General features: G+C 44.5%; 1 protein-coding gene across 6 annotated transcripts in view; it reads right to left on the reverse strand.

The window, feature by feature from the left end:
* pcm1 (pericentriolar material 1) overlaps positions 1 to 12,341 on the reverse strand; it is a 280,791-nt gene that overhangs the window by 68,112 nt on the left and 200,338 nt on the right. For all 6 annotated transcript variants that reach the window (XM_070869661.1, XM_070869689.1, XM_070869670.1 and 3 more), the window contains 2 exons: positions 8,458 to 8,599; positions 7,927 to 8,049 (listed from right to left, as the gene is read on the reverse strand). In XM_070869661.1, coding sequence (XP_070725762.1) covers positions 7,927 to 8,049; positions 8,458 to 8,599 — 265 coding nt within the window. The remainder of the gene's footprint in view (positions 1 to 7,926; positions 8,050 to 8,457; positions 8,600 to 12,341) is intronic.

A 12,341-nucleotide genomic window follows, 5' to 3' on the forward strand; every position in this document is an offset into this window, starting at 1 on the left:
AGATAGTGAATGGGTGACCATCAGGCAGAGCAGTGGAAGGGAGGGAGTGCAGGGGTCCCCTACGGTCATCAACCTCCAAAACAGATACACCGCCTTGGGTGCTGTTGGGGGGGGATGACTCATCAGAGCAGGACAGCAACAGCCAAGTTCATGGCACCATGGGTGTCTCCGTTGCACAGGAGGGCAGGAAAAAGAGTGGGAGGGCTATAGTGGTAGGGGATTCTATTATAAGGGGAATAGATGGACGTTTCTGTGGCCGCAATCGAGACTCCAGGATGATATGTTGCCTCCCTAGTGCAAGGGTCAAGAATGTCTCGGAGCGGCTGCAGGAGATTTTGGAGGGGGTGGATGAACAGCCAGTTGTCGTGGTGCATAAAGATACCATTGATATAGGTAAAAAATGGAATGAGGTCCTAAAAGCTGAACTTAGGGAGCTAGGAGTTAAATTAAAAAGTAGGACCTCAAAGGTAGTAATCTCAGGATTGCTACCAGTGCCACGTGCTAGTCAGAGTAGGAATTTAAGGATAGCTGAGATGAATAAGTGGCTTGAAGAGTGGTGCAGGAGGGAGGGACTCAAATTCCTGGGACATTGAAACCGGTTCTGGGAGAGGTGGGACCAGTACAAACCGGACAGTCTGTATCTGGGCAGGACTGGAACCAATGTCCTAGGGGGAGTGTTTGCTAGTGCTTTTGGGGAGGGGTTAATCTAATATGGCAGGGGGATGGGAACCTATGCAGGGAGACAGAGGGAAGTAGAATGGGGGCAGAAGCAAAAGATAGAAAGAAGAAAAGTAAAAGTGGAGGGCAGAGAAACCCAAGGTAAAAATCAAAAAGGGCCACATTACAGCAAAATACTAAAGGCGCAAAAGTGTGTTAAAAAGACAAGTCTGAAGGCTCTGTGCCTCAATGCGAGGAGTATTCGTAATAAGGTGGACGAATTAACTGCGCAGGCAGCAATTAACAAAGATGATATAATTGGCATTACGGAGCACGGCTCCAGGATGACCAAGGCTGGGAACTCAACATCCAGGGGGATTCAACATTCAGGAAGGATGGACAGAAAGGAAAAGGAGGTGGGGTAGCGTTGCTGGTTAAAGAGGAAATTAACGCAATTGTAAGGAAGGACATTAAGCTTGGATGATGTGGAATCTGTATGGGTAGAGCTATGGAATACCAAAGGGCAGAAAATGCTAGTGGGAGTTGTGTGCAGACCACCAAACAGTAGTAGTGAGGTTGGGGACAGCATCAAACAAGAAATTAGGGATGCATGCAATAAAGGTTATCATGGGCGACTTTAATCTACATATAGATTGGGCTAACCAAACTGATAGCAATATGGTGGAGGAGGATTTCCTGGAGTGTATAAGGGATGGTTTTCTAGACAAATATGTCGAGGAACCAATTAGAGGGCTGGCCATCCTCGACTGGGTGATGTGCAATGAGAAAGGATTAATTAGCAATCTTGTTGTCCGAGGCCACTTGGGGAAGAGTAACCATAATATGGTAGAATTCTTTATTAAGATGGAGAATGACACAGTTAATTCAGAGACTAGGGTCCTGAAATTAAGGAAAGGTAACTTCGATGGTATGAGATGTGAATTGGCTAGAATAGACTGGCGAATGATACTTAAAGGGTTGACGGTGGATAGGCAATGGCAAACATTTAAAGATCACATGGATGAACTTCAACAATTGTCCATCCCTGTCTGGAGTAAAAATAAAACAGGGAAGGTGGCTCAACCATGGCGAACAAGGGAAATTAAGGATAGTGTTAAATCCAAGGAAGAGGCATATAAATTGTCCAGAAAAAGCAGCAAACCTGAGGACCAGGAGAAATTTAGAATTCAGCAGAGGAGGACAAAGGGTTTAATTAGGAGGAGCGAAATAGAGTACGAGAGGAAGCTTGCTGGGAACATAAAAACTGACTGCAAAAGCTGCTTTAGATATGGAAGAGAAAAAGATTAGTGAAGGCAAACGTAGGTAACTTGCAGTCAGAATCAGGTGAATTTATAATGGGGAACAAAGAAATGGCAGACCAGTTGAACAAATACTTTGGTTCTGTCTTCACGAAGGAAGACACAAATAACCTTCCGGAAATACTCAGGGACCGAGGGTCCAGTGAGAAGGAGGAACTGAAGGAAATCCTTATCAGTCGGGAAACTATGTTCGGGAAATTGATGGGATTGAAGGCCGATAAATCCCCAGGGCCTGATAGTCTGCATCCCAGAGTACTTAAGGAAGTGGCCCTAGAAATAGTGGATGCATTGGTGATCATTTTCCAACAGTCTATCGACTCTGGATCAGTTCCTCTGGACTGGAGGGTAGCTAATGTAACACCATTTTTAAAAAAAGGAGGGAGAGAAAACGAGGAATTATGGACTGGTTAGCCTGACAGTAGTGGGGAAAATGTTGAAATCAATTAATAAAGATGAAATAGCAACGCATTTGGAAAGCAGTGACAGGATCGGTTCAAGTCGGCATGGATTTATGAAAGGGAAAGCATGCTTGTCAAATCTTCTAGAATTTTTTGAGCATGTAACTAGTAGAGTGGACAAGGGAGAACCAGTGGATGTGGTGTATTTGGACTTTCAAAAGGCTTCTGACAAGTTCCCACACAAGAGATTGGTGTGCAAAATTCAAGCACATGGTATTGGGGGTAATGTACTGACGTGGATAGAGAACTGGTTGGCAGGCAGGAAGCAAAGAGTTGGGGTAAACGGGTCCTTTTCAGAATGGCAGGCAGTGACTCGTGGGGTGCCGCAGGACTCAGTGCTGGGACCCCAGCTATTTACAATATACATCAATGATTTAGATGAAGGAATTGAGTGCAGTATCGCCAAGTTTGCAGATGGCACTAAGCTGGGTGGCGGTGTGAGCTGTGAGGAGGATGCAAAGAGGCTGCAGGGTGACTTGGAGAGGTTAGGTGAGTGTGCAAATGCATGGCAGATGCAGTGTAATGTGGATAAATGTGAGGTTATCCACTTTGGTGGCAAAAACATGAAGGCAGAATGCTATCTGAATGGCGGCAGATTAGAAAAAAGGGAGGTGCAACGAGACCTGGGTATCATGATACATCAGTCATTGAAAGTTAGCATGCAGGTACAGCAGGCGGTGAAGGCGGCAAATGGCATGTTGGCCTTCATAGCTAGGGGATTTGAGTATAGGAGCAGGGGGGGGTCTTACTGCAGTTGTACCGGGCCTTGGTGAGGCCGCATCTGCAATATTGTGTTCAGTTTTGGTCTCCTAATCTGAGGAAGGACATTCTTGCTATTGAGGGAGTGCAGCAAAGGTTCACCAGACTGATTCCCGGGATGGCAGGACTGACATATGAGGAGAATGGATCCACTGGGCCTGTCTTCCCTGGAGTTCAGAAGGAGGAGGGGGAATCTCATAGAAACATATAAAATTCTGACGGGACTGGACAGGTTAGATGCAGGAAGAATGTTCCCGATGTTGGGGAAGTCCAGAACCAGGGGACACAGTCTAAGGATAAGGGCTAAGCCATTTAGGACTGAGATGAGGAGAAACTTCTTCACTCAGAGTTGTTAACCTGTGGAATTCTCTACCGCAGAGAGTTGCTGATGCCAGTTCATTGGATATATTCAAGAGGGAGTTAGATATGGCCCTTACGACTAAAGGGATCAAGGGGTATGGCGAGAAAGCAGGAAAGGGGTACTGAGGTGAATGATCAGCCATGACCTTATTGAATGGTGCTGCAGGTTTGAAGGGCCGAATGGCCTACTCCTGTACCTATTTTCTATGTTTCTATGTAGTACAGAGGGACCTGGGGGTCCTTGTGCATGAAACCCAAAAAGTTAGTATGCAGGTACAGCAAGTCATCTGGAAGGCAAATGGAATGTTGGCCTTTATTGCAAGGGGGTTAGAGTATAAAAGCAGAGAAGTCCTGCTGCAACTGTACAGGGTATTGGTGAGGCCACACCTGGAGTACTGCGTACAGTTTTGGTGTCCGTATTTAAGGAAGGATATACTTGCATTGGATGCTGTTCAGGGAAGGTTCACTAGGTTGATTCCGGAGCTGAGGGGGTTGACTTATGAAGATAGGTTGAGTCGGTTGGGCCTATGCTCACTGTAGTTCAGAAGAATGAGAGGTGATCTTATTGAAACTTAGAAGATAATGAGGGGGCTCGGCAAGATTGATGCAGAGAGGATATTTCCATTCATGGGGGAAATTAAAACTAAGGGACATAGTCTTAGAATAAGGAGTTGCCCATTTAAAACTGAGATGAGGAGAAATTTCTTTTCTCAGAGGGTTGTAAATCTATTATGGGTTAGACTTTCCACTAGTGGCTAAAGCCCCCAAAAATGGGCCTTGTTCCAGCGATGTGGGATTGCCGGCACAAGGCGCATTTTTTTTGGCGATTTTCCACTCGGCCTTACTCCGGCGATGTCAAATGGGCGATCTGATTTTTCGGCGATCTCACGATCACCCAAAAAAAGTCATAGAAAAATAAAGCTTCCCTAGCAATGCTATTGTGCACATGTGTGGGATGTTGTTTTGGTGGGTTGATTTTTTTTGCTGCGTTTGGAGAGTTCATGGGTCATCGCACATGCTCAGAAACACAGGGAGGGTCAGAGAGAGCGGGAGAGAGAGAAGGAGAGAAGAGAGGAGAGAAGCAGTGAAGTAAATAGCGATTAAACTTTGACAAATGTATTAAATTTGATTGAAGTAATAGCAAAAATAGGAGCTATTATCTTTTATATATCATCTATGTCAATGCCAATGCAAGTGCAAAAACAAAGGGAGATGGAGAGGCGAAGGGCCAAAACATTTAGTGAGGGGGCCAACGAGGCCCTTGTTAATGTGGTTTCAACGAGGTGGGAGGACTTGACACGGGGTGGGCATGGGAAACCTCTACCCTGTGCAGAAAGGAGAATTTGGCTGGAGATTGCCGATGAGGTGCGGACTGCTGACCAGTGCCGCAAGGGGTGGAACAGCCTGCTGGCAGCTGCCAGAGTAAGTTCGATTATATATTCTATATTTAAAACATATTTAAAAGTCATACATATGTATTATTTACTTGCTGTTTATAAATTGTAATTAGAATCCTCAATGTCATTTAAGTATAATATAAAATAATGAAATTAAAAATACATGTATTCTCCCTAACACTAAGTTGAATCTTATAGTATTAAAAATTATTCATATGCACTACAATGTTATGTAATAATTGAACATTTAAATCGGTCAGTCTTCAATGTTTATTGTCAAGTACATTAGCTTATGCCGTGCAATGTTAGTTATCTTTTTCTGTAAATGATAATTTATCAACCGTGCGGAGCAAAGGAGGATGGGTGGCGGCTCCGCAACGGTACACATTCTTACTCAATACGAAGAGCTTGCGGTGGCCTTGGTGGGGCCTGAAGGCCGTTCAGTCACGACCAGTGGCGTGGCCGAGCTCACCCTTCAGTCTTGAGTAATGGGAACTGTGCAATGTGTCAAACATTACTAAATACATACGAAAAATATCGTAGTTACGCATGTAATGTTATGCAATTATAATTCAATAATTTCAATGTAGTCTTGATCTAAGAATGAGGCCATGTTAACCCTGGTGAACCCTTGTGCATATGGGGTTTTGAAAAGTATTGCAAGATTTTGGGTTACTGAAATATTGATATGGAAATATTGATATATATTGATATGTATTGTTATGAGTTGTTTAGAGATTTCATTCATTTTTCTAAGGCGAAGTGTCCGTTGAGCATTGCGAAGTAGCGGAGACTTCCGCAAATATCAACCCCTCCAACAGCTCGCAGGAGGAAGAGACGGAGCAGGAGGAGGATGTAACAACGCACGTAGTCAGTCAATTTGAGGCGGAGCAAGAGGAGAAGGAGGAGGAGGAGAAGGAGGATGAGATTATTTTTGTGGGGGTGGAGGGGCGGGGGGAAAACAACCAGCGGCCATCTCGATTGAGATGGAAGAGGCACCGGGACCAAGCGGTGTGCAGGTGGCAACGCCAAGGCGCGTCATTTTGCAAACACCGACCCCAGGGAGGTCCGGTCAGCGTGGTGAGCAATCGCCAACCATGGAGGGCCAGATAGAGAGCGTAATATCCCTCTGCAGGGAGACGGTCGTGATTGGTCGTGACCTTATCCAGGGTTTCGCGCGATTCTCTGCGAAATGGAGCCAGTTCTCCGCAAACTGGAGCCAGTTTCCAGCATCCTGGTGTGAGTTCTGCACGAACTTCTCCAACTGATCTCCCGAGCAAGCACAGACTGCAAGGGAGACGTTGGAGGTCATTCGGCAGCAGACAGCCGCAACCAATGCCCTACAGCATGCGTTGCTGGCTGGACACGACGCTGCACTCCAAGGTGTCGTGTCTGCTCGCAGTGTCCTCCGAGCACGCAAGCGAGTACGGAGGACATAGTTCCTCCTGACTCGGAAGTGAAGCTTCAGGCTTCCACTCCGTCACCTCCACCACGGCAGGAAGTCTTGCCGTCCCACTCTGCACGACGTCTTGGTGTCGGTTTGCGTAGACCAAAACGGGCGGGTATGGTACAAACACGGGGTGGGACTGGACCTGGAGGGAAACGTGGCCGCAGGTAGGGAGGGGGGAGTTTTTTCACAAAGTTTATATTTTTGTTCACTTTTCACTTGTTCAATTGTTCTTGTTCTGTTCGTTGTTATTTGTTAATTGTTCGTTATAATTTTGTGTATTTGAGGGAAGGGTGGGTTGGTGCGGGGGGTGGGGGGAACGGGTTGAAGGGATAGTTTATCAAATTTTTTTCTCATATTTGTCAATTAAAAAAAATCTTTGATTCAATAAATTGTGTGCCTTCTTTCTTAAGTTACATTATTTATCAACTATACAGTTGTTAATCCATATTTGTTTATTCTTTTAATACACAAGTACTTTAGTAACAACTTCACTATTTAAAAGCTATTTAATAAATTCAATATTTACCAAAAATAATATAATGCCTATTTATATTCCCTGTACCAATATTCTGAGTGCAACTAACTCTCTAAATAACTCACAACTAATGCTCCACCCTTCCTCTGAAGTCAAAATGGTGTCTGTAGTGCCCATTTTCCTACTCTTGGGCCCAGAAAAAGCAACTATTTCTCAGCACTCTTTTGGGCCTTACATTGGCCCAGCGAAGTGCATGCTCGGTGCTGAAACTTGTGTGGGCTATAATTTCGGTGATCTTCTCGGTGATCAAAGTGGAAACTTAGGCACGTGTTTTTCCGGCGATATTTTGGGCCTAGTTTCCACTTTTTGCTCAAAATGAGTGATAGAAGTCCGTTTTGGGCCATATATGGGCGACGTGAAGTGGAAAGTCTAGCCCATGGAATTCTCTGCCCCAGAGAACAGAGGAGGCTGGGTCATTGAGTATATTTAAGACAGATTTTTGAGCAATAAGGGAGTAAAGGGTTATGGGGAGCGGGCAGGGAAATGGAGCGGAGTCCATGATTGATCAGCCATGATCTTATTGAATGGCGGAACAGGCTCGAGGAGCCAAATGGTCTACTCCTGCTCCAATTTCTTATGTTCTTAAATGAGGTGAACAACTGTTCCAATAACTCTTTGGCCATCACTGAACTGAACAGCTTTATTTTGTCCTTCATTTCTCTTCTTTACTTCTGAGTGAGAAGCTTAAATTATGTCAAAATAATGGAAGAGAACTGAAATCTTTAAAAGGAAGAAAATATGAAGCAAGGAACATTAATTTTAACAAGACAACACAGTTCAAACTAAAAATCAAAAAACAAGACATTTGCCTCAAATTACCACACAATAACACAACAAAGTTGTTCCTTCATAATTACCTTTCATAAGTCTGTTAAAATCTAGTAATTTGAAAGAAAAGTTACCAGCTGCCAAATTAATTTATACATCAAGTACAAATTTCTGCATGATTTCATATCATTTGATGTTGATTAACTTTTTCTTTCCAGATTACCTTCAGCACATTCGATGGCATTGGTACAGACATCTGTAATCTGGTTATTTTCAACTTCAAATTTCATGCGCTCATACTCCCTCATCCGAGACAGGGCTTTGTCTAAGTGAATGACAGTATTACCTGTATTCATAAAAAGCACATGCTATAGAAAAAAGGCAGATGGAAATTTTCTACTTCTGCATACATTTAAAACACTGATAGATACTTCAAGTTAAAAAGAAATAATTCAAATCTGAATAGAGTTTAGAGGTGTGCATATTTAAGTCTTATCAACAGCTAGAAAAGCAGTTTATGGTACAGACTCAAAATGCACAAGACTGTATTACAGGAGTACCAAATTCAGAATTTATATTAAAATGTCACTTCATCTTCAAAAGCAATCTGTTTTTTTAAAAATCAGTTTATTACAAGACAACCCAGTGTGACGTTTCGAGTGGGGTAAATGTTAAACACATGATCTAATTACATTTGTTGAAAGTTTAATGTCTAGTTTAAAATTGAAAAAAATGACTCATCTGCAAAGCTTACCAAGATCATCATTAGCAAAGGGTTCTAAATTGGAGGAAGTAGACAACGTGCTGGCATTTTCCAAGGATTCTGTATACTCTGCATCTTCATTCTGATGTATGTCTATCCGAGCTTGGTGGTCAGTGGTTTTCCCACAGGCTTCCTAGAACGTATTAAGGGGAGATAGTGAAATAACACTTCACTCAGGTGTTGTGTAATAACCGAGGTCCTATAGTACTATTTGAAGAGCAGAATAATTATCCTGATGTTTCAGCCAACATTTTGCCCTCAAGCAATACCACCAAAACAGATTATCTGATCATTCATCTCATTGTTCGTGGGAACTTGCTATGCATAACTGACTTCAAAAGCAAGTCGTTGGCTGAAAAGCACTTTAGCACATCCCGAGGTCATGAAAGGTACTATATGAATGCATGGTTTTTCGTTCTTCTCCCGCTCCCCTCCACCTGCAATGTGGCCCTTTGCACTCACTTAACTAGATCCATAAGAGTCTATCACTGAAAAATTCCGTTACCCCTTCAATGAGCTCGCTTCTCCCTTCCTCCCAAAAATGCCTCTCTGCCCTCTGTTGCTCAAGCTATCGACTGCTGAAATTGTTGCCAGCTTTTCAGGAAGTATGCAACCCAACTGTCATTAAAAAGCAGCTCTTTTCTGCAGTTCAACATTTTCTTTCTTCCCTCCTAGTGTTGTGCACTCTCCTCTAGCACTTCATACTCTCTTGCCCCTCCTTCACTAATTTTAATTACCACCATAACTTTACTTGTTTCCCACATTTTCTTTGATTCATCCATGTTTTTCTCTCTTCCCCTATTCCTTTTTATATGTTGCTTGTTCCTTTATTTCTATTCTTTACTTTTTCACTTTTTGCATTTTCACCTTTTCTCCTTTCTTTCGCTTGTACTCTCTCAACCTCCCTTTCCTTTCCAAAGTCCTTGAACTTGTTATCGCCTTCCAAATCCATGCCATCTTTCTTGCAACTCCATTTATGAACCCTTCCAATCAGGCTTCTACCCGACCACAGCACTGAAACGGCTCTTGTCAAAGAAAAAAAAAAATTACATCCTGTGTGACTGTGACCATGGTAAACTATACCTTCTCATTCTTTTGAATTGTATGCAGCCTTCGACACAGATGACCACAAAATCAGACTCAAATGCCTCTCCTCCGTGGTCTACTGGGTGGGACTGCCCTCGCATGGTTGCATTCTTATCTGTCCCGTTGGGGCCAGAGTATCACCTTCAATGGCTTCTCTTTTCGCTTCAGCACTGTTACCTCTGGAGTTCACCAAGGATCTATCCTTCGTCCCCTCCTATTTCTCATCAACATGCTGCCCCTCGGCAACATCATCAGAAAACACAATGTCAGGTTCCACATGTATGCTGACGACACCCAGCTCTACCTCACCACCAACACTCTCAAACCTTCCACTGTCTCTAAATTATCTGACTGCTTGTCTGACATCCAATGCTGGATGAGCAGAAATTTCCTCCAACAAAATATTGGGTAGACCCTGCCACAAACTCCATTCCCTCACCACCAAATCCATTCCTCTACCTGGCCACTGTCTGAGGCTGAACCAGACCGTTCACAACTTTGAAGCTTCCGACCACATATCCGCTCCATCACCAAAATCGCCTACTTCTCAGTAATATCACCCGATTTCGCTCCTGCCTCAGCTCATCCTTGCTGTTGTTATCTCTAGGCTTGACTATTGCAAAGTTCTCCTGGCAGGCCTCCCATTTTCCACCCTCCATATACTTGAGCTCACCCAAAACTCTGCTGCCCGTATCCTAACTCACACCAAGTTTCAGTCACCTATCATCCCTGTGCTCGATAACCTACATTGGCTCCCAGTCCGCCAATGTCTTGATTTAAAAATTCTCATTATTGTTTTCAAATCCTTCCATGGCCACGCCCCTCCCTATGTAACCTCCTCCAGCCCTACAATCCTCAGATCTTTCCGCTCTTCGAATTCTAACCTCCCCCATATTCCCAGCATTGGCAGCTGTGCCTTCAGCTCCGAGGCCCGAAGCTCTGGAATTTCCTCCCGAAACTTCTCTGCCTCTCCAGCTCCCTCTCCTCCTTTGAGACGCAGGTTAAAACCTAGCTCTGTCTTACTATCTCTATGTGGCTCAGTGTCAAATCGTGTGTCACATTTTGCTTAATAACGCTTCCAAAAAGTGCCTTTGGATGTTTTACTACATTAAAGGCACTATATAAATACTCTTATTTTTCTTTTCACTTTACCTTTTTTTCACCCCTTGATGACTTATTTTAATTCTCTCTGTTCCCTGGCATCTCATTTTAGCCCAAGATGCTTTTCTTATCTCAGTTTCTTCTCAATGTTTTCCACTTTTACTTTCTCCCCCAACATGTGGCTACTGAACAATGATCCAAGGAAGCAGCCAGCTAAAAATACCAGAAAGCAAATAGCAAGCCACAGTAGCCATGCCAAAATTCTTGTATCTAACTTAGTTTATATGAGTTTTTGTTTGGTGTTATTGCAGCAGCTCCCAATGTGCAATTCTTGTGCTACTGGCAGCAATCCAAACGTAATTTTACCAAATAGGCCAGTTGTTAAATCATGTGCAGATTTCGTGCCCAATGGGGCACAACGGACATGATTTTTACAGCGCTACAGCGGCAGAAAAAAATGCAGAAAACAGCACCAGTCCTTATACATGGCCTTCTCCGACCTTACAAAGGCCTTTGACACTGTCAACCGCGAGGTTGTATGGAGTGCCCTCTTCCATTTCGGATGCCCCCAAAAGTTTGTCACCATCCTCCACGACGACATGCAGGCTGTGATACTAACCAACGGAGCCATTACAGACCCAATCCACATTCGGACCAGGGTCAAACAGGGCTGCGTCATCGCCCCAACCCTCTTCTCAATCTTCCTCGCTGCCATGCTCCACCTCAGTCAACAAGCTCCCCGCTGGAGTGAAACTAAACTACAGAACCAGTGGGAACCTGTTCAACCTTCGTTGTCTCCAGGCCAGGTCCAAGACCACCACAACCTCTGTCGCGAGCTACTGTATGTGGATGACGCCTGCGTCTGCGCACATACAGAAGCTGAACTCCAGGACATAGTCAACGTATTTATTGAGATGTACGAAAGCATGGGCTTTACGCTAAATATCCGTAAGACAAAGGTGCTCCACCAACCTGTCCCCGCAGCACAGCACTGCCCTCCAATCATCAAGATCCATGGCGCGGCCCTGGACAACGTGGACCATTTCTCATACCTCAGGAGCCTCTTAACAACAAGAGCAGACATTGACGATGAGATTCAACACTGCCTCCAGTGCGCCAGTGCAGTCTTCGGCCGCCTGAGGAAAAGAGAGTGTTTGAAGACCAGGCCCTTAAATTGGCCACCAAGCTCATGGTCTACAGGGATGTAGTAATACCCGCCCTCCTGTAGGGCACAGAGGCATGGACCATGTACAGTAGACACCTCAAGTCGCTGGAGAAATACCACCAACGATGTCTCCGTAAGATCCTGCAAATCCCCTTGGGGTACAGACGCACCAACATTAGCATCCTCGACCAGGCCAACATCCCAGCATTGAATCACTGACCACAATTGATCAGCGCAGGCCACATTGTTCGCATGCCAGACACGAGACTCCCAAAGCAAGAGCTCTACTCGGAACTCTTTCACAGCAAACAAGCCAAAGGTGGACAGAGGAAAGTTACAAAGGCACCCTCAAAGCCTTCCTGAGAAAGTGTAACATCTCCACTGACACCTGGGAGTCCCTGGCCAAATACCGCTCTAAGTGGAGGAAGTGCATCCGGGAGGGCGCTGAGCGCCTCCAGTCTCATCGCCGAGAGCATGCATAAATCAAGCGCAGGCAGCGGAAAGAGCGTGTGACAAACCAGTC

The sequence above is a fragment of the Pristiophorus japonicus genome, chromosome 2, assembly GCF_044704955.1.
Source record: "Pristiophorus japonicus isolate sPriJap1 chromosome 2, sPriJap1.hap1, whole genome shotgun sequence".
Lineage (NCBI taxonomy): Eukaryota > Metazoa > Chordata > Chondrichthyes > Pristiophoridae > Pristiophorus > Pristiophorus japonicus.